General features: G+C 45.9%; 1 protein-coding gene across 1 annotated transcript in view; it reads right to left on the bottom strand.

Moving 5' to 3' along the window:
- The window catches only part of LOC144770834 (rap1 GTPase-activating protein 1-like), a 114,874-nt gene that overhangs the window by 23,440 nt on the left and 72,557 nt on the right, over nt 1–18,877 (bottom strand). The window contains exons 13-15 of the mRNA XM_078655614.1: nt 10,150–10,253; nt 8,043–8,162; nt 585–711 (exon numbers count right to left, since the gene is read on the bottom strand). Coding sequence (XP_078511740.1) covers nt 585–711; nt 8,043–8,162; nt 10,150–10,253 — 351 coding nt within the window. The remainder of the gene's footprint in view (nt 1–584; nt 712–8,042; nt 8,163–10,149; nt 10,254–18,877) is intronic.

The raw sequence follows: 18,877 nt of genomic DNA on the forward strand, positions 1-18,877 counted from the left end.
GAAGGAAAGGGAAGGTTAGTCAACTATAATTGTCAAATAATGAAATGTAAGCAGCACATGGGTAATGGAAATTATACTGTACACATGGAGTGGGTGGAAGGTAGACAGGGAGGACACATTTTTTTTATTCATGTGTGAGATGAAATGGGTGAAAGGAGACATCCTGTTATTGACTTAGTTGCAGTATTTTATGTGGCTGGTCGAAGAATGCACCAACCTTGTTGTGTACTTGTAAGAGCCTGCAGGCACTACATGCAGATGCTACATCTTATGTCAGGCCTTCTGTGGATCTGCCTAATCTGTACACGTCGTCCATGAGATGCAGCCTCCAGAACTGAATCAATATACAGGTCCTAACAATTACCTACCCGACAGTATCAAATGACTCACTTTATCTGATATAGTAGCCACCTCTTCCAAACCCGGCCAAAATATCAATGAATTCCATCGTGCATTTTCACCTTGTTTGGTTAATGTTTGTTCAACAAGAGAAGAAAGAAGCTACAAGCACTGAGAGGCCAAAGCAATCAAGTGAAAAGGTGACAACTGATTGAATGCACAGCAGAGACTTCCCTCAGCCTTACCCCGTCATTGTCTTCCTCCTCCGATGTCTCGTTCTCCCGTATTCCACTGCAGCAGCTGCTGGCGTTGGACGAAGAGCGTGAGAGGGGTTGCATGACACAGTAACCTGACGTCTGGGTGGACAGTACCCTGAGAAATACAGCACAGATTTCAGAACCTCTGTCCATTTCCATGACATTCTTCACTTTAGAAGAAGAAGAGGAGAACACTTTAAATATATCAAGAACAGCTGGTAATATTGAAGGTAGGTATGCAACAAGCAAGGCGCAGCATCCATGAGGTGAAGGTATTCTAAAACAAAAGGTATATTCATGTTTCATGGGTGATGCTCTCCATGAGGAACAACCAGGAGCATGAGTCTCTCCTCCCAATGAGGTGATAAAAGTGACACTGAGCTGTGATGGGTACAAAGGTGCTTTCTGTACATCTGGCATCAACAGGACCCAGCTGGTAAGGGTGTATCTGTAAGTTTAGCATCACCAATATACATATACAGGGTGAATTTGAACTTCTATCAACAGCAATATACAAATGATCTAGAGTCAACAATGCACCGATGGAAGGGGTGTGTCTGTACATCTAGAGTTAACAGTGAACCGCTGGAAGGGGTGTATATGTACATCTAGAGTTAACAGTGAACCGCTGTAAGGGGTGTTTCTGTACATCTAGAGTTAACAGTGAACCGCTGGAAGGGGTGTGTCTCTACATCTAGAGTTATCAGTGAACTGCTGTAAGGGGTGTTTCTGTACAGGGGTTTCTTTACATCTAGAGCTAACAGTGCACCGCTGGAAGGGGTGTGTCTCAACATCTAGAGTTATCAGTGAACTGCTGGAAGGGGTGTTTCTATACGGGTGTTTCTGTACATCTAGAGTTAACAGTGAACCGCTGCAAGGGGTGTATCTGCACATCTAGAGTTAACAGTGAACCACTGGAAGGGGTGTATCTGTACATCTAGAGTTAACAGTGAACCGCTGGAAGGTGTGTCTCTACATCTAGAGTTAACAGTGAACCGCTGGAAGGGGTGTATCTGTACATCTAGAGATAACAGTGAACCGCAGGAAGGGGTGTATCTGCACATCTAGAGTTAACAGTGAACTGCTGGAAGGGGTGTTTCTGTTCGGGTGTTTCTGTACATCTAGAGTTAACAGTGAACCGCTGGAAGGGGTGTATCTGTACATCTAGAGTTAACAGTGAACTATTGGAAGGGGGGTATCTGTACATCTAGAGTTAACATTGAACCACTGGATGGTGTGTATCTGCACATCTAGAGTTAACAGTGAACTGCTGGAAGGGGTGTTTCTGTTCGGGTGTTTCTGTACATCTAGAGTTAACAGTGAACCGCTGGAAGGGGTGTATCTGTACATCTAGAGTTAACAGTGAACCGCTGGAAGGGGTGTATCTGTAGATCTAGAGTTAACCATGAACCGCTGGAAGGGGTGAATCTGTACATCTAGAGTTAACAGTGAACCGCTGGAAGGGGAGTATCTGTACATCTAGAGTTAACATTGAACCACTGGATGGTGTGTATCTGCACATCTAGAGTTAACAGTGAACTGCTGGAAGGGGTGTTTCTGTTCGGGTGTTTCTGTACATCTAGAGTTAACAGTGAACCGCTGGAAGGGGTGTATCTGTACATCTCGAGTTAACAGTGAACCGCTAGAAGGGGTGTTTCTGTACATCTAGAGTTAACAGTGAACCGCTGCAAGGGGGATATCTGTAGATCTAGAGTTAACAGTGAACCGCTGGAAGGGGTGTATCTGTAGATCTAGAGTTAACCGTGAACCGCTGGAAGGGGTGTATCTGTACATCTAAAGTTGACAGTGAACCGCTGGAATTGGTGTATCTGTACATCTAGAGTTAACAGTGAACCGCTGGAAGGGGTGTTTCTGCACATCTAGAGTTAACAGTGAACCGCAGGAAGGGGTGTATCTGTACATCTAGAGTTAACAGTGAACCGCTGGAAGGGGTGTATCTGTACATCTAGAGTTAACAGTGAACCGCTGGAAGGGGTGTTTCTGTACATCTAGAGTTAACAGTGAACCGCTGCAAGGGGTATATCTGTAGATCTAGAGTTAACAGTGAACCGCTGGAAGGGGTGTATCTGCACATCTAGAGTTAACAGTGAACCGCTGGAAGGGGTGTATCTGTACATCTAGAGGTAACAGTGAACCGCTGGAAGGGGTGTATCTGTACATCTGGAGTTAACAGTGAACCGCTGGAAGGGGTGTATCTGTACATCTAGAGTTAACAGTCAACCGCTGCAAGGGGCGTATCTGTACATCTGGAGTTAACAGTGAACCGCTGGAAGGGGTGTATCTGTACATCTGGAGTTAAAAGTGAACCGCTGCAAGGGGTGTATATGTACATCTGGAGTTAACAGTGAACCGCTGGAAAGGGTGTATCTGTACATCTGGAGCTAACAGTGAACCGCTGGAAGGGGTGTATCTGTATATCTGGAGTTAAAAGTGAACCGCTGCAAGGGGTGTATCGGTACATCTAGAGTTAACAGTGAACCGCTGGACGGGGTGTATCTGTACATCTAGAGTTAACAGTGAACCGCAGCAAGGGTGTATCTGTACATCTAGAGTCAACAGTGAACCGCTGGAAGGGGTGTTTCTGTACATTTAGAGTTAACAGCGAACCGCTGCAAGAGGTGTATCTGTACATCTAGAGTTAACAGTGAACCGCTTGAAGGGGTGTTTCTGTACATCTAGAGATAACAGTGAACCGCTGGAAGGGGTGTTTCTGTACAGGTGTTTCTGTACATCTAGAGTCCACAGTGAACCTCTGCAAGAGGTGTATCTGTACATCTAGAGTTAACAGTGAACCGCTTGAAGGGGTGTTTCTGTACATCTAGAGATAACAGTGAACCGCTGGAAGGGGTGTTTCTGTACAGGTGTTTCTGTACATCTAGAGTTAACAGTGAACTATTGGAAGGGGAGTATCTGTACATCTAGAGTTAACATTGAACCACTGGATGGTGTGTATCTGCACATCTAGAGTTAACAGTGAACTGCTGGAAGGGGTGTTTCTGTTCGGGTGTTTCTGTGCATCTAGAGTTAACAGTGAACCGCCGGAAGGGTTGTATCTGTACATCTAGAGTTAACAGTGAACCGCTGGAAGGGGTGTTTCTGTACATCTAGAGTTAACAGTGAACCGCTGCAAGGGGTATATCTGTAGATCTAGAGTTAACAGTGAACCGCTGGAAGGGGTGTATCTGTAGATCTAGAGTTAACCGTGAACCGCTGGAAGGGGTGTATCTGTACATCTAGAGTTAACAGTGAACCGCTGGAAGGGGAGTATCTGTACATCTAGAGTTAACATTGAACCACTGGATGGTGTGTATCTGCACATCTAGAGTTAACAGTGAACTGCTGGAAGGGGTGTTTCTGTTCGGGTGTTTCTGTACATCTAGAGTTAACAGTGAACCGCTGGAAGGGGTGTATCTGTACATCTCGAGTTAACAGTGAAACTCTAGAAGGGGTGTTTCTGTACATCTAGAGTTAACAGTGAACCGCTGCAAGGGGTATATCTGTAGATCTAGAGTTAACAGTGAACCGCTGGAAGGGGTGTATCTGTAGATCTAGAGTTAACCGTGAACCGCTGGAAGGGGTGTATCTGTACATCTAGAGTTAACAGTGAACCGCTGGAATTGGTGTATCTGTACATCTAGAGTTAACAGTGAACCGCTGGAAGGGGTGTTTCTGCACATCTAGAGTTAACAGTGAACCGCAGGAAGGGGTGTATCTGTACATCTAGAGTTAACAGTGAACCGCTGGAAGGGGTGTATCTGTACATCTAGAGTTAACAGTGAACCGCTGGAAGGGGTGTTTCTGTACATCTAGAGTTAACAGTGAACCGCTGCAAGGGGTATATCTGTAGATCTAGAGTTAACAGTGAACCGCTGGAAGGGGTGTATCTGTAGATCTAGAGTTAACCGTGAACCGCTGGAAGGGGTGTATCTGTACATCTAGAGTTAACAGTGAACCGCTGGACGTGGTGTATCTGTACATCTAGAGTTAACAGTGAACCGCTGGAAGGGGTGTTTCTGCACATCTAGAGTTAACAGTGAACCGCTGGAAGGGGTGTATCTGTACATCTAGAGGTAACAGTGAACCGCTGGAAGGGGTGTATCTGTACATCTGGAGTTAACAGTGAACCGCTGGAAGGGGTGTATCTGTACATCTAGAGTTAACAGTCAACCGCTGCAAGGGGCGTATCTGTACATCTGGAGTTAACAGTGAACCGCTGGAAGGGGTGTATCTGTACATCTGGAGTTAAAAGTGAACCGCTGCAAGGGGTGTATCTGTACATCTGGAGTTAACAGTGAACCGCTGGAAAGGGTGTATCTGTACATCTGGAGCTAACAGTGAACCGCTGGAAGGGGTGTATCTGTATATCTGGAGTTAAAAGTGAACCGCTGCAAGGGGTGTATCTTTACATCTAGAGTTAACAGTGAACCGCTGGACGGGGTGTATCTGTACATCTAGAGTTAACAGTGAACCGCAGCAAGGGTGTATCTGTACATCTAGAGTCAACAGTGAACCGCTGGAAGGGGTGTTTCTGTACATTTAGAGTTAACAGCGAACCGCTGCAAGAGGTGTATCTGTACATCTAGAGTTAACAGTGAACCGCTTGAAGGGGTGTTTCTGTACATCTAGAGATAACAGTGAACCGCTGGAAGGGGTGTTTCTGTACAGGTGTTTCTGTACATCTAGAGTCCACAGTGAACCGCTGCAAGTGGTGTATCTGTACATCTAGAGTTAACAGTAAACCGCCTGAAGGGGTGTTTCTGTACATCTAGAGATAACAGTGAACCGCTGGAAGGGGTGTTTCTGTACAGGTGTTTCTGTACATCTAGAGTCCACAGTGAACCGCTGGAAGGGGTGTTTCTGTACAGGTGTTTCTGTACATGTAGAGTCCACAGTGAACCGCTGGAAGGGGTGTATCTGTACATCTAGAGTCCACAGTGAACCGCTGGAAGGGGTGTATCTGCACATCTAGAGTTAACAATGAACCGCTGGAAGGGGTGTATCTGCACATCTAGAGTTAACAATGAACCGCTGGAAGGGTTGTATCTGTCCATCTAGAGTCAACAATGTACAGCTGGAAGAGGTGTATGTGTACATCTAAAGCCAATAATGTACAGCTAGAAGGGTCATATATGTAAGCCAAGCATCAACAATACACAGCTGCAAGGGGTGCATTTGCATATCTATCAACAACAATATACAGCTGAACAGGCTGTATCTTACTTCTAGCATCAACAACATACAGCTCAAAAAGGTATATCCGTACATCTAGAGTCAACAAATCACAGATGCAAAGGGTGTATTTGCAAGTCTAAGACTAGCCTCAGCAATACACAGCTACACGGGTTGAACTTGTATAAAAAAAGATATAGAGCTGAACAGGTCGTGCCTGTACTTCTAGTATCAACAATTTATGACTGAACAAGGTGTATATGTACTTCTAAAGTCGACAATGCACCGCTGGAAGGGGTGTATCTTTATGTTTAGCCTCAGCAATAAACAGCTCAGAAGGGGTATATCTGTAAGTGATGAATCAAAAATGCACTGCTGGAAGAAGTACTTCAGTAAGACTAGCATCAACAATACCCAGCTGGAAGGGGTGTCTGTAAGTCTATCATCAACAATACAACACTAGAAAAGGTGTGTGTGTAAGTCTAGCATCAACAATACACAGATTGAAAGGGTGTGTTTGTAAGTCTAGATTCAAAGCTGCACAGCTGGAAGGGGTGTGTCTGTAAGTCCGGGATTAACAATACATAGATGGAAGGATGTGTCTGTAAGTCTAGCATCAATGAAATACAGATAGAAAGAGTTTGCCTGTGAGCCCTGCATCAACAGTACATAGCTGGAAAGGTTGAGCTGTTTCCTGCCCCTGTATGAGAAATGGTTATCACACATTTGTAGTTGTAGTTTCTAGGTCACTTGAGGTCAGATTGGTGATTCAAAGGCATCGCAGGTTTAAATGCCAGTAGTAAAGAGGGTGCTTCGAAATGACAGAGAGTAAAGATATAATGTTGTTTCTCCTGGTAGGCCAGTGAACTTGTGCATATTTTGGTTGTATTTAGCATGAGCTAGGAATCATTCTCCGACTCTTTATGTAGAGCACCGATGAGGAAGCAGTGGGGAACTGAGAGCTGCCTCATTTTTGACTACCTTTTCCTTCTCTAGGCTCCATATGTCTCCTCTACCTCTTCCCGCCTGTAAAAGTATCACTGCTCAGTACCAGGGCCTGTTGGTGGTCAAGGAAATTATAAGTTCTGGGTGGGCTCTAAATTGAGTGGATCAGCAGATGTCTCAGGGAAGATCTCAACAACAGATCTGCAAAAGTGAGCGAGTACTATCAAAGCGAAGAACCTGTTTCAAGTGTGTTTGAACTCGAGCTGGGCACATGGGGCCTCTGTGCATGGTGCAGTCATGTGCCACACTCCTCCTAGCTGGCAAGTAGCTTTGGCTGGTGGGAATTGATGGGTTGTTTTATCTTTTTTAATGTTTACAGACATAACACGAATATTGTCTACTTTTTGCATCCCAATCAAGGAAGTGCCAGAGGTGCAGACCTGGAAATAAAGATTACAAAATCTAACACATGTGGCTGAAAAGGAAGTCTTTGATGCTTCCAAACTACCAAAGTACCTGACCCTAGCCCTGGAACTAACTCTAGGGATGTATGTCAATACAACGCGGTGTTTACACCGCACTACCATTACAACGCTGGTTTTACAACGCAAGTCGTTACCACGATTTGCGCTGTAGGGTGCTGGACTTAGGAATAGTAAGATTTACTATTCCAACACCAGCCTACGTACAGTAGAGAAGGTGTTGGAATAGTAAATCTACTATTCCTTAGCCTAGAGCGCCCTCCAGCGCAAGTCGTGGTAACGACTTGCGTTGTAAAACCAGCGTTGTAATGGTAGTGCGGTGTAAACACCACCTCATAATGGATGTTCCCCAACTCTAGCCATGAAACTAACCCTAGCCCTGAGCCTAACCACAGCCATCAGCCGAGCCCTAGCCCTGAACCTAAAACCAGCCCTGAACCAAACCTTAGCCATGATCCAAAGACCCACCTGAAACCAACCCTAGCCTTCATCGTGGACCTTCCGTAGAGGCCAGCCTAACACTATCTCTGAGCCTAAAGCCAAGAGCCTAACTCTAGCTGTGAACCTAACCCTAGCCGTATTCCAATCGTAAGACTTACCTTAATACTTATCTGCCCCTTAAGGTTTCAAGGCGCTGGGGGTGGTTGGGGAGATTAAGGGAGTTATTGCCCAGGGAAGGCGCTGTTATCACCACAATACCATGATCCTGATGACATCTTGACCATAATATTTCAAACCCCCCATTCTCGGGGTGCGTCTCCACAGGCACCCCTCCGTCTTCAGACCTATAGATCGAGCCGTTGATGAGTTGGTGGCATTCAGGGCTTACCGATTCTTCCGGTTTGGGATCTCAGGAGAGCTGGGGCTGGAGGAGCCATCAGACTTCTCAAAGATACTGGAAGGGCCATCGAGGCCTTTGTGGAGCCGCTCACTGGCCTCCCCCTGGGAACTGCAGAAGGAAAAGAAGTGTCTGTAAAGTTCAGATGTTACTTGAAAATTCCAAGGCAAGTCACGTCCTAGTCAGAGCACTGCATGATATAGCTCAAGAACCCAATGGTCTTCTAGATCAGCTGTCAACAGTAAAAGCCATAGGCCCAGAATCACAAAGGTTTAGCGCCGGGTTAGCATTACTTTTGTAATGCTAACTTGATGCTAAACCTATTTAGGGATTAAAAAACCAATGCTAATTGATATTAGTGGTGTTTTGTATGGAAAAGTAACTCAAAGCAGCGTGAAACGCTGCTTTGCACTACTTTGCATCAAGAGGGCGTTAGATGGGTGGTACATGGGCATTTCTATGCAACCACCCATGCTTTTTGACACTAAACCCTATCTACTAACATAAGTAGACAGGGTTTAGTGCCAAAGAGTTACGCTGCTGGAAAGCAGGCACTAAAAGGAGAAATGTTTTAATTTCTCCTTTCTTTTCCTACCTTGCATACCTGCTGCACTGTGCAGCACACATACAGTATGAAAAGGTTTTAGACTTGTCTAGCCATAGTATTTTATACAGGAAGGGCACCCTTCAAGACAAAACCTATTGTAGACTCAGGCAGGCACCCTAGCACAATGGTACTAAGGTGTGCACCTGGTGCACAGCAGATTAAATCGGTGCTAGGGAATGGGGAGAGGAGAGCCATTTCTCTGTGAATATGGCGCTCTCCTGCTCTCTCCCTGTCACGCAATGCAGCACAGAGCAGCCTCTTTGGGTTCTGGCCACGTGACATGACACCTTACAGAATCCTAGCCATGGAGTTCTAATTTCAACAAAATATGTCAAGTTAAAGAGGAAAGGGACAGGGGTGACGTTCTAGCTCCAACATGATTGTCATTATGGTTATGCTCATGAAACCTTTGAGGGTTGATCAGTGTAAGACCAAAGCAGCATATGCCTGTTCCTAGAAAACAAGAAGTGGAGTTACTAATATGTTGCACAACGCAGCACAGCAAACCCAATTGTGTTATGTGAGAGGGAGAGAGCAGGTCAATGCCATATCCACTGATATATGACACTGCGGTTCTTTTCCGCACCACTACGCTCTTTGAGGTTGTATAACACCACACACCAGAGTACAACAGAGTGTGTTTGATGTGCATAATGTCTAACATAGGTTTTGTACTGGAAGGATGCCCTCTCTTTCTTGTTCTATGTCCACTTCCCCACCTCTCCCTCTGTATTATTCTCTCGCTCTTCCTTATTATTTGTAGTGGTGAGCAACTTTTTGTCTCTCTCGCTCTTTGCACCCATATTATTTGTATTGTTTTAATTAGGTTTCCATCCATTTTTTTCTCTTTGCAAAGTTTGTCTATCTAACCAATACAGGGAGGGCATGGGTATAGTGTTGATGTCACTGAGATAGAGTCTTCTTCCTCACAACTGCTGTCCCTTTGTTTATGCTGTATATCTGTGTGTCTCCAGCGAGATTGTCTCAATGCAAGTGGCCGCTACCATCCGTGGTGAGAAAGCTGCTGTTCAAGTAGAAAATCTAGTTGAGTGGCAGCAAAGAAGCAGCTCCCTTTGGCGCACACGTGCTGTAGGTTGCACTGATTTTGCAGGATGGACCAAGTCCATGGCGCTAAAAATCATCGCGACATGCTGATTCCATCCACTCGCCGAACTCATTGGAATATCAGAGAGTTTTCAGGTCACTCTTGGAATTCTGCAGACTGAAAATCTGTGAGTTCCGCCCAGCCCTAGTTTCAGGATGGCCTTTTCCATTCCTGGCTTTAAAGTGAGCTAAGACATTTTTGGTTTTGATTCTGAGGTGTTTAATAAAATTTCAATTGCATTCTCCTTTTTGTTAATGTTATGATTTTACAAAAGGTGTAATCGTTTTTGGATTCACTTAAAGTTTGTGCTGCCTGTTTTGCAACCCTCCTGGACCCTAAAGATGGATCTAGACCTGTAGAGAAAAACAAAATCAAGGTTATCCTACCTTCCCTCCTCCTGGATGTTCTCTATGCCGATGGCGCTGCTCCGCCGTCCACGCAGGCGGCTTCCCCTGGACCTTGATGGGCTTCTGCTGGGGAGAGCAAAGGACTACACACAAGAAAACAGGAAATGGAGTGCAACAATTAACCCAGGCAACAGGTGGATACATTGTCTAACTTGATTTTATCATTTTGTAATTCAGGGCATCCATTCTATGTCCAATAAGGTTGGGACTATGGCAGATGTTCAGGATAACACACAACATTGTGTTGGTCACTCAACAGGAAGTTAGAAGTATGTTTCCTGCTGCATCACAATTATCCGAAGAGATTGGATGAGAACTCCTCAAACACAATTTTTTGTTAAAACGTTTGTTAAAACCCCTTTCTTCTAGCAGATATGGCTACCCCTACCTATGTTTTCCTCAGTTCTACATCTTTCTTTTGGTATTTCTTTCACGTCTTTTTAGAATGGATTAACTTCAACCCCTCATCATGCACAATGCTGTAGTTTATAGTTCAGTCACGGCAGTCCACACAGAATTTTTGAAATTGTGTTTCAAGTGCCTGTGGTAAAGGTCTGGTTTAAAACATTGTCTTGAATGTATACTTGGAGCTTTTCTTGAATGTATACTTGGAGCTAAGTGCTTTTTCCACATCTTTATATTGCAGCTATGGAATGTGGTGCAAGTGCATTCTAATCATTTGATTCCAAAATGTTCATTTTTTTAAATGGAGGCATCTGAAGATAAAGGACCAGATGTACGATCCTTTTTTATGACCGAAAACAGGAGAACTTCCCGTTTGCGCCCGCAAAAAAAGAGTAATGGCATGTACACATGCTATTTTGCAAGTCACTGACTCGCAAAATAGCATTTGCGACTCCGGCTATTAGGAAGGGACGTCCCTTCCTAATACGAGTCATCATGCCATGTACAAGTGTTTTGCGACCGGATTTGCGGCCGCAAAACACTCGCAGTTTACCACCTACTTGAAGTAGGTGGTCAACCACTCGCAAATGGGAAGGGGTCCCCAGGGGACTCCTTTCCCTTTGTGAGTATGTGAGAAAAGAATTTTAGAGCAGGCAGTGGTCCCAGGGACTGCCTGCCCTTAAAAAAATGTAACTTAAAAGTTTCATTTTTCTTTTTTAAATTATTATTATTTTATTATTTGTGGGATATCACGGCGCTATGAACCAGGAGAGACTACTGAGGCATTGCTGGAGGGTTATGTTTTTGGGAAGAGGTGAGTTTTCAGTTTTTGTCGAAACTGAAGATAGTTTGTGGTGTGTCTTAGGTCGGAAGGTAGCTCATTCCACCTTTTGGCTGCCAGGTAGGAAAATGGCACGGCCACCTGTTCTGACTTTGTAGATGCGCTTAGGTTTGGCCAGAGCTGATTGACTCGATCGTAGATTCCTATTGGGAACGTAGAAGTCGATCTTCCCTTGGAGAATTGTGGGGCCAGTTTTATGAAGAGCTCTGTGCGCGTGACTGAGTAGTTTAAAGGCACTCCTCTGGCGCATCGGTAGCCAGTGAAGTTTCTTTAGGCATTCCGATGCCGAGTCTCGCTTGCCTTTGTAACAGACCAGTTTGGCCACCTGATTTTGCAGGACCTGTAGGCGGGAGAAGAGTTGTTCGTTCATCCCTTCGAATAAAGCGTTGCCATAGTCTAGGCGGCTAACCAATAGGGCCTGAGTGACTGAGCGTCTGCAATCCAGGGGTATCCAGGGGAATATCTTTGCGAGAAGTTTAAGTATGGCAAAACCCTTGCCCCAGAGTGATCGGACGTGGTCCTTCATGGACAGGGCGTCGTCCATGATGATTCCCAAGTTTCTCGCATGTTGTTTTGGAGTGGGGGCCAATCCCAATGAGGGTGGCCACCATGTGGCGTCCCATATAAGTTTGGCTCCCCCGAACAGGAGAATCTCCGATTTGCCAGCGTTTAATTTTAGGCAGTGGTTGTGCATCCATTGGGCCATCTCGGAAAGGAATTCCATTTTCCTTTAGGGAAAACGGGCTGCATTTAGGAAAACGGGATCCCAGCAGGCCACGATCCCTGGGAATGGTAGCCTTTCCTAATGGGGTCGCAAATTTGCGACAGTCTCATTAATATTCATGAGGCATGTAATTCGCGACCCCATTAAGAATCGCTAACAGTGTCTGAGACACTCTTATACAACCCAATTTGCGAGTCGCAAATTGTGTGTCGCAAATGCCACGCAATTTGCGAGTCACATATTGGTGTGTCGTACATCTGGCCCAAAGTGAGGAGTCCAAAGACCCAGCACCTTGAGACCCTAATTAATGAGTAGCCGCACTTAACAAGCACTGATGGATTGAAAGGATGTTGAGATGAAGCTTTGATACAAGCTGGGCATCTGTGAGCCCCGACTGATCTACCCCTACAGACAAGAAAGCTGACCAGGAAGCAACTACATGAGTTGGCTGAGATGGTCCTAAGAGCAACACTCATGTTCACCGCATCCATGGGTGCTGAGCACTAAAGGATGCATGTGAAATAACCCCCAGGATGTCCCAACTTCAAGGCCTCAGAATCTATGAAAATCTATGGACGTGTGGTTACGAGTTTAGTTTAACCTGCTTTGAGGTTGCCTGACTAATCACTGTTTGACCGGTGAAGAGTGGCCCGCTCACTGCTCCTAGTGGTGACAGGGAGAAACTGATGAGGATCCCAGAACCAATCATGTTTTGCAGACGATGATGCCCACCACCCTGCCATTATTATTATTATTATTATTATTATTATTATTATTATTATTATTATTACTACAGAGGTAATCAGATCATCTTTCTGACTTGACCTGTCGGCAGCCTTAGTCACGGTCAACAATACTCTCTAGATTACCGTTTGTAAATCATCGGGGTTAAAGACACAGCCCTTGCACCTTTTCACTCATTTCTTACTAATAGGACTCAATCTGTAACTCACAAGGGATACCTGTAAAAAAGGTGGAAAATCTATGTGTTCTCATGGATGTCAAGCTTACCTACAGAGAGCAAGTCAATTCTGTCAGCTCTTCCTCTTTCTACATTCTAAGAATAATAAAGAAAATCTCACTTCTGATTCCTTTTGAATCCTTAAAGACCGTGGTTACTGCCTCAGTTCTAGCAAGACTAGACTATTGCAATGTTCCCAAAATTACAAAATAGATCACTGAATAAACATCAGACAATGCAGAACGCTGCAGCACAGATGCTCGTTAACATTCCAGATTTGAATTGGCATCCCAGGTCCTAAGTAAGATACATTGGCTGCCTATTGAGCGGTGTGTTGCCTTTAAGTCTCTCTGCTTCGCATATAAGGCACTTAATGGAATTGGCCCTGACTGCCCATAGAATAGCCTTGAATGGTACTCTCCAGGAGGATCCCTATGCTCTAGCCACTCCAGAAATCTGTTGGCCCTTCCCCACAAGGTTTTGTCCTGGGGAGGCAAGAACATCAATAGATATACTGCCCTTCAATGGAATAGTCTCCCTCAATCTCTGAAATCTTCAACAACTCTCTTAGCTTCAGAAAGTCTCTAAAAACCTGGCTTTTTCCAACTAAGGCACTTTTCCCATTGATCACAGACAGTGCCAGGATGCCTGCGGGTATACGTTGCGCTATACAGATTCGTACAATATCAAGTATGGGGCATGGCCTATATGCACAGAGGCTATAATCCCATGGCGGAGAAGAGAAGAGCCATTAATGAGCTGTATCAGGCAGTAAAAAGCATTTTGAGCTACAAGCTGATAAAGATGAAGCCGTTTTGACTAAAGAATACATTTAACCAATGTTGAAAGAACATATTTTCAGTTTGAACATTTTTCTTAAATAAAATGAGAAAGTGCAGTAACATATATGTAAAGACACATGAGGTAGGATTAATGGCAAAGTTGTTGAGGTGGAGGGGTCATCACTGTGCTGGGTTCATCGGAGATGTAAAGCCCACAGGGATATGGGTGGGAGAAGAAACTCTGGGACCCCAGCCAGCAACAGTCCTTTCCCCAGTTGACCTTCACAAATGTGACAATAGGAGAACATGTTATATTCTCTCGAATTCTGCAATGGATCGCACTCCGCTAGCCCCTCCTCCGGGTCGCCCCTAAGCACTCTGGTATTTGAAGTTCATGTAGTTCAAAGAATAAAAGTCAAGTTCATAAGTGGTTCACCAAAGTTGGTGCGAGTAGGTACTCGTTGTTCCCAAAATCTCTAGACCCAAGACATGGCTCGGGTTTCGGGATAGTTTCCCTCATCAGTAGAGAACAAGTATGGGGTGGATGAGAAGGCCGCCAAGTAACCGTCACAGGCCTCGATGCCTCTCTGGCTCGCGGGGCGTCTCCAGAAGCTCGTCAGCTTGGCGCTGAAGGGAGCGATAGGTAGAATTCTGCAATGGATCGCACTCCGCTAGCCCCTCCTCCGGGTCGCCCCTAAGCACTCTGGTATTTGAAGTGCGTGTAGTTCGAAGAATAAAAGTCAAGTTCATAAGTGGTTCACCAAAGTTGGTGCGAGTAGGTACTCGTTGTTCCCAAAATCTCTAGACCCAAGACATGGCTCGGGTTTCGGGATAGTTTCCCTCATCAGTAGAGAACAAGTATGGGGTGGATGAGAAGGCCGCCAAGTAACCGTCACAGGCCTCGATGCCTCTCTGGCTCGCGGGGCGTCTCCAGAAGCTCGTCAGCTTGGCGCTCAAGGGAGCGATAAGTAGAATTCTGCAATGGATCGCACTCCGCTAGCCCCTCCTCCGGGTCGCCCCTAAGCACTCTGGTATTTGAAGTGCGTGTAGTTCGAAGAATAAAAGTCAAGTTCATAAGTGGTTCACCAAAGTTGGTGTGAGTAGGTACTCGTTGTTCCCAAAATCTCTAGACCCAAAACATGGCTCGGGTTTCGGGATAGTTTCCCTCATCAGTAGAGAACAAGTATGGGGTGGATGAGAAGGCCGCCAAGTAACCGTCACAGGCCTCGATGCCTCTCTGGCTCGCGGGGCGTCTCCAGAAGCTCGTCAGCTTGGCGCTCAAGGGAGCGATAAGTAGAATTCTGCAATGGATCGCACTCCGCTAGCCCCTCCTCCGGGTCGCCCCTAAGCACTCTGGTATTTGAAGTGCGTGTAGTTCGAAGAATAAAAGTCAAGTTCATAAGTGGTTCACCAAAGTTGGTGCGAGTAGGTACTCGTTGTTCCCAAAATCTCTAGACCCAAGACATGGCTCGGGTTTCGGGATAGTTTCCCTCATCATTTTGGGAACAACGAGTACCTACTCGCACCAACTTTGGTGAACCACTTATGAACTTGACTTTTATTCTTCGAACTACACGCACTTCAAATACCAGAGTGCTTAGGGGCGACCCGGAAGAGGGGCTAGCGGAGTGCGATCCATTGCAGAATTCTACTTATCGCTCCCTTGAGCGCCAAGCTGACAAGCTTCTGGAGACGCCCTGCGAGCCAGAGAGGCATCGAGGCCTGTGACGGTTACTTGGCGGCCTTCTCATCCACCCCATACTTGTTCTCTACTGATGAGGGAAACTATCCCGAAACCCGAGCCATGTCTTGGGTCTAGAGATTTTGGGAACAACGAGTACCTACTCGCACCAACTTTGGTGAACCACTTATGAACTTGACTTTTATTCTTCGAACTACACGCACTTCAAATACCAGAGTGCTTAGGGGCGACCCGGAGGAGGGGCTAGCGGAGTGCGATCCATTGCAGAATTCTACTTATCGCTCCCTTGAGCGCCAAGCTGACGAGCTTCTGGAGACGCCCTGCGAGCCAGCGAGGCATCGAGGCCTGTGACGGTTACTTGGCGGCCTTCTCATCCACCCCATACTTGTTCTCTACTGATGAGGGAAACTATCCCGAAACCCGAGCCATGTCTTGGGTCTAGAGATTTTGGGAACAACGAGTACCTACTCGCACCAACTTTGGTGAACCACTTATGAACTTGACTTTTATTCTTCGAACTACACGCACTTCAAATACCAGAGTGCTTAGGGGCGACCCGGAGGAGGGGCTAGCGGAGTGCGATCCATTGCAGAATTCTACTTATCGCTCCCTTGAGCGCCAAGCTGACGAGCTTCTGGAGACGCCCTGCGAGCCAGAGAGGCATCGAGGCCTGTGACGGTTACTTGGCGGCCTTCTCATCCACCCCATACTTGTTCTCTACTGATGAGGGAAACTATCCCGAAACCCGAGCCATGTCTTGGGTCTAGAGATTTTGGGAACAACGAGTACCTACTCGCACCAACTTTGGTGAACCACTTATGAACTTGACTTTTATTCTTCGAACTACACGCACTTCAAATACCAGAGTGCTTAGGGGCGACCCGGAGGAGGGGCTAGCGGAGTGCGATCCATTGCAGAATTCTACTTATCGCTCCCTTGAGCGCCAAGCTGACGAGCTTCTGGAGACGCCCTGCGAGCCAGAGAGGCATCGAGGCCTGTGACGGTTACTTGGCGGCCTTCTCATCCACCCCATACTTGTTCTCTACTGATGAGGGAAACTATCCCGAAACCCGAGCCATGTCTTGGGTCTAGAGATTTTGGGAACAACGAGTACCTACTCGCACCAACTTTGGTGAACCACTTATGAACTTGACTTTTATTCTTCGAACTACACGCACTTCAAATACCAGAGTGCTTAGGGGCGACCCGGAGGAGGGGCTAGCGGAGTGCGATCCATTGCAGAATTCTACTTATCGCTCCCTTGAGCGCCAAGCTGACGAGCTTCTGGAGACGCCCTGCGAGTCAGAGAGGCATCGAGGCCTGTGACGGTTACTTGGCGGCCTTCTCATCCACCCCATACTTGTTCTCTACTGATGAGGGAAACTATCCCGAAACCCGAGCCATGTCTTGGGTCTAGAGATTTTGGGAACAACGAGTACCTACTCGCACCAACTTTGGTGAACCACTTATGAACTTGACTTTTATTCTTCGAACTACACGCACTTCAAATACCAGAGTGCTTAGGGGCGACCCGGAGGAGGGGCTAGCGGAGTGCGATCCATTGCAGAATTCTACTTATCGCTCCCTTGAGCGCCAAGCTGACGAGCTTCTGGAGACGCCCTGCGAGCCAGAGAGGCATCGAGGCCTGTGACGGTTACTTGGCGGCCTTCTCATCCACCCCATACTTGTTCTCTACTGATGAGGGAAACTATCCCGAAACCCGAGCCATGTCTTGGGTCTAGAGATTTTGGGAACAACGAGTACCTACTCGCACCAACTTTGGTGAACCACTTATGAACTTGACTTTTATTCTTCGAACTACACGCACTTCAAATACCAGAGTGCTTAGGGGCGACCCGGAGGAGGGGCTAGCGGAGTGCGATCCATTGCAGAATTCATGTTATATTCTCTCCACCTAGCACAAGACTAGGGTCTCAGCCCCAAAAGGTCTGTCCAATAAATCTACCAAAGAGGTCAGTACCTCTACCACAAGTTAGCACACGCACTTTTTCCACAAATGGTGGAGCAAGTCCACTTGAGTAAGATTGCTGGGATATGTGAAAAGAAGGTTACGTTGGAAGCCTTTATGAATGTGGTTCTTCATACCAGATATGAGTTAGGGTCACCATACAGAAAAGCTTTGTTACTTTTGTAAGAACTTAGGCCTACCCTCATCCTACTGAGAGAGAAGGAGTTAGAACCCTATTTAAAGTTTGGAGAGTGGGATACTGTGCCACCAACTTGACAAATTTCTCATCTACTAAACTCAAAGTGAGGTTGTGAGTCTAGAATCAGTGGCGTCCTGGACAGCATACAATGCATGAGTAGATAAATCCTTTTATCCTTATCGTTTAGAATTCCTTTTGCAAACTAGTAAGCTCTTTCCATTCACCTAAGGCCCTGGACACAGTCCCTAACAAAACACTGCATACACTACATTGCCTATGACGACATTGTGAAAGTAAGTATATATTCACTGTGCTTAACTCTACATTCTTTCATCTAGACTTATCTTGCATTGCAGTGTTAGAGTTGATCTAGTGGATGTGATATTTTAGTAGGTTCTGTATGACCAATGAAAGACTTATTGGAGTGTGTACACGTGTACTTTATTGCATTTATCAGACTGCCTATGGATTTCCCTAAAGGGATCCATGCTTATTGTTCCTAGAAAAATACCCACTCTAGATTGCTGCTGGGGGTTACACCAGTAAGGCTGTATTAATGCTCATAAGTCTACATTAAACCAGTCATTTGGACCCTACAGGTGAGCCTTGAACATTGAGGACCCAAAGAGATGAGGCAGTGAGTGTTCCGGAAGGTGTTGAGACAGCATGGGAAGTGAATCAGCATGGATTGTATCCTTCAAGTCAGATAAGAAACAATGTAAACCCAACTGCTTCTCAACATCCCCTGGAGCTCCCTGCTATCCAACTTCTTATTATGGTCATGAGTTCCCACAGGCACACAGGAGTCTCATAGGTGGAGGCATCAGCCACAGACTGATGACTATCAAGTGCACCTCAGAACATTGTAGCATTGTCTGGCTTGGAGGACCTCTTGACCTGGCTGCAAGCCAACTGAGTGTACTAACAAAACAAGAACAACGCCAATTGAGCTTCCTGGTAAGAAATTCAAATATACCCACCGCTGAATAAATTATTGTTAAATCAGGTCAGCTTCAGAGCAAGAAAATCAGAGCTATGTTCGTTCAACTAAGCTTATCAATACCAAAATCTATGCATTGCCACATTCTGTTTAGAAGTTCCACAGCACCCATCCTAAGAGCTTC

The sequence above is a fragment of the Lissotriton helveticus genome, chromosome 7, assembly GCF_964261635.1.
Source record: "Lissotriton helveticus chromosome 7, aLisHel1.1, whole genome shotgun sequence".
Lineage (NCBI taxonomy): Eukaryota > Metazoa > Chordata > Amphibia > Caudata > Salamandridae > Lissotriton > Lissotriton helveticus.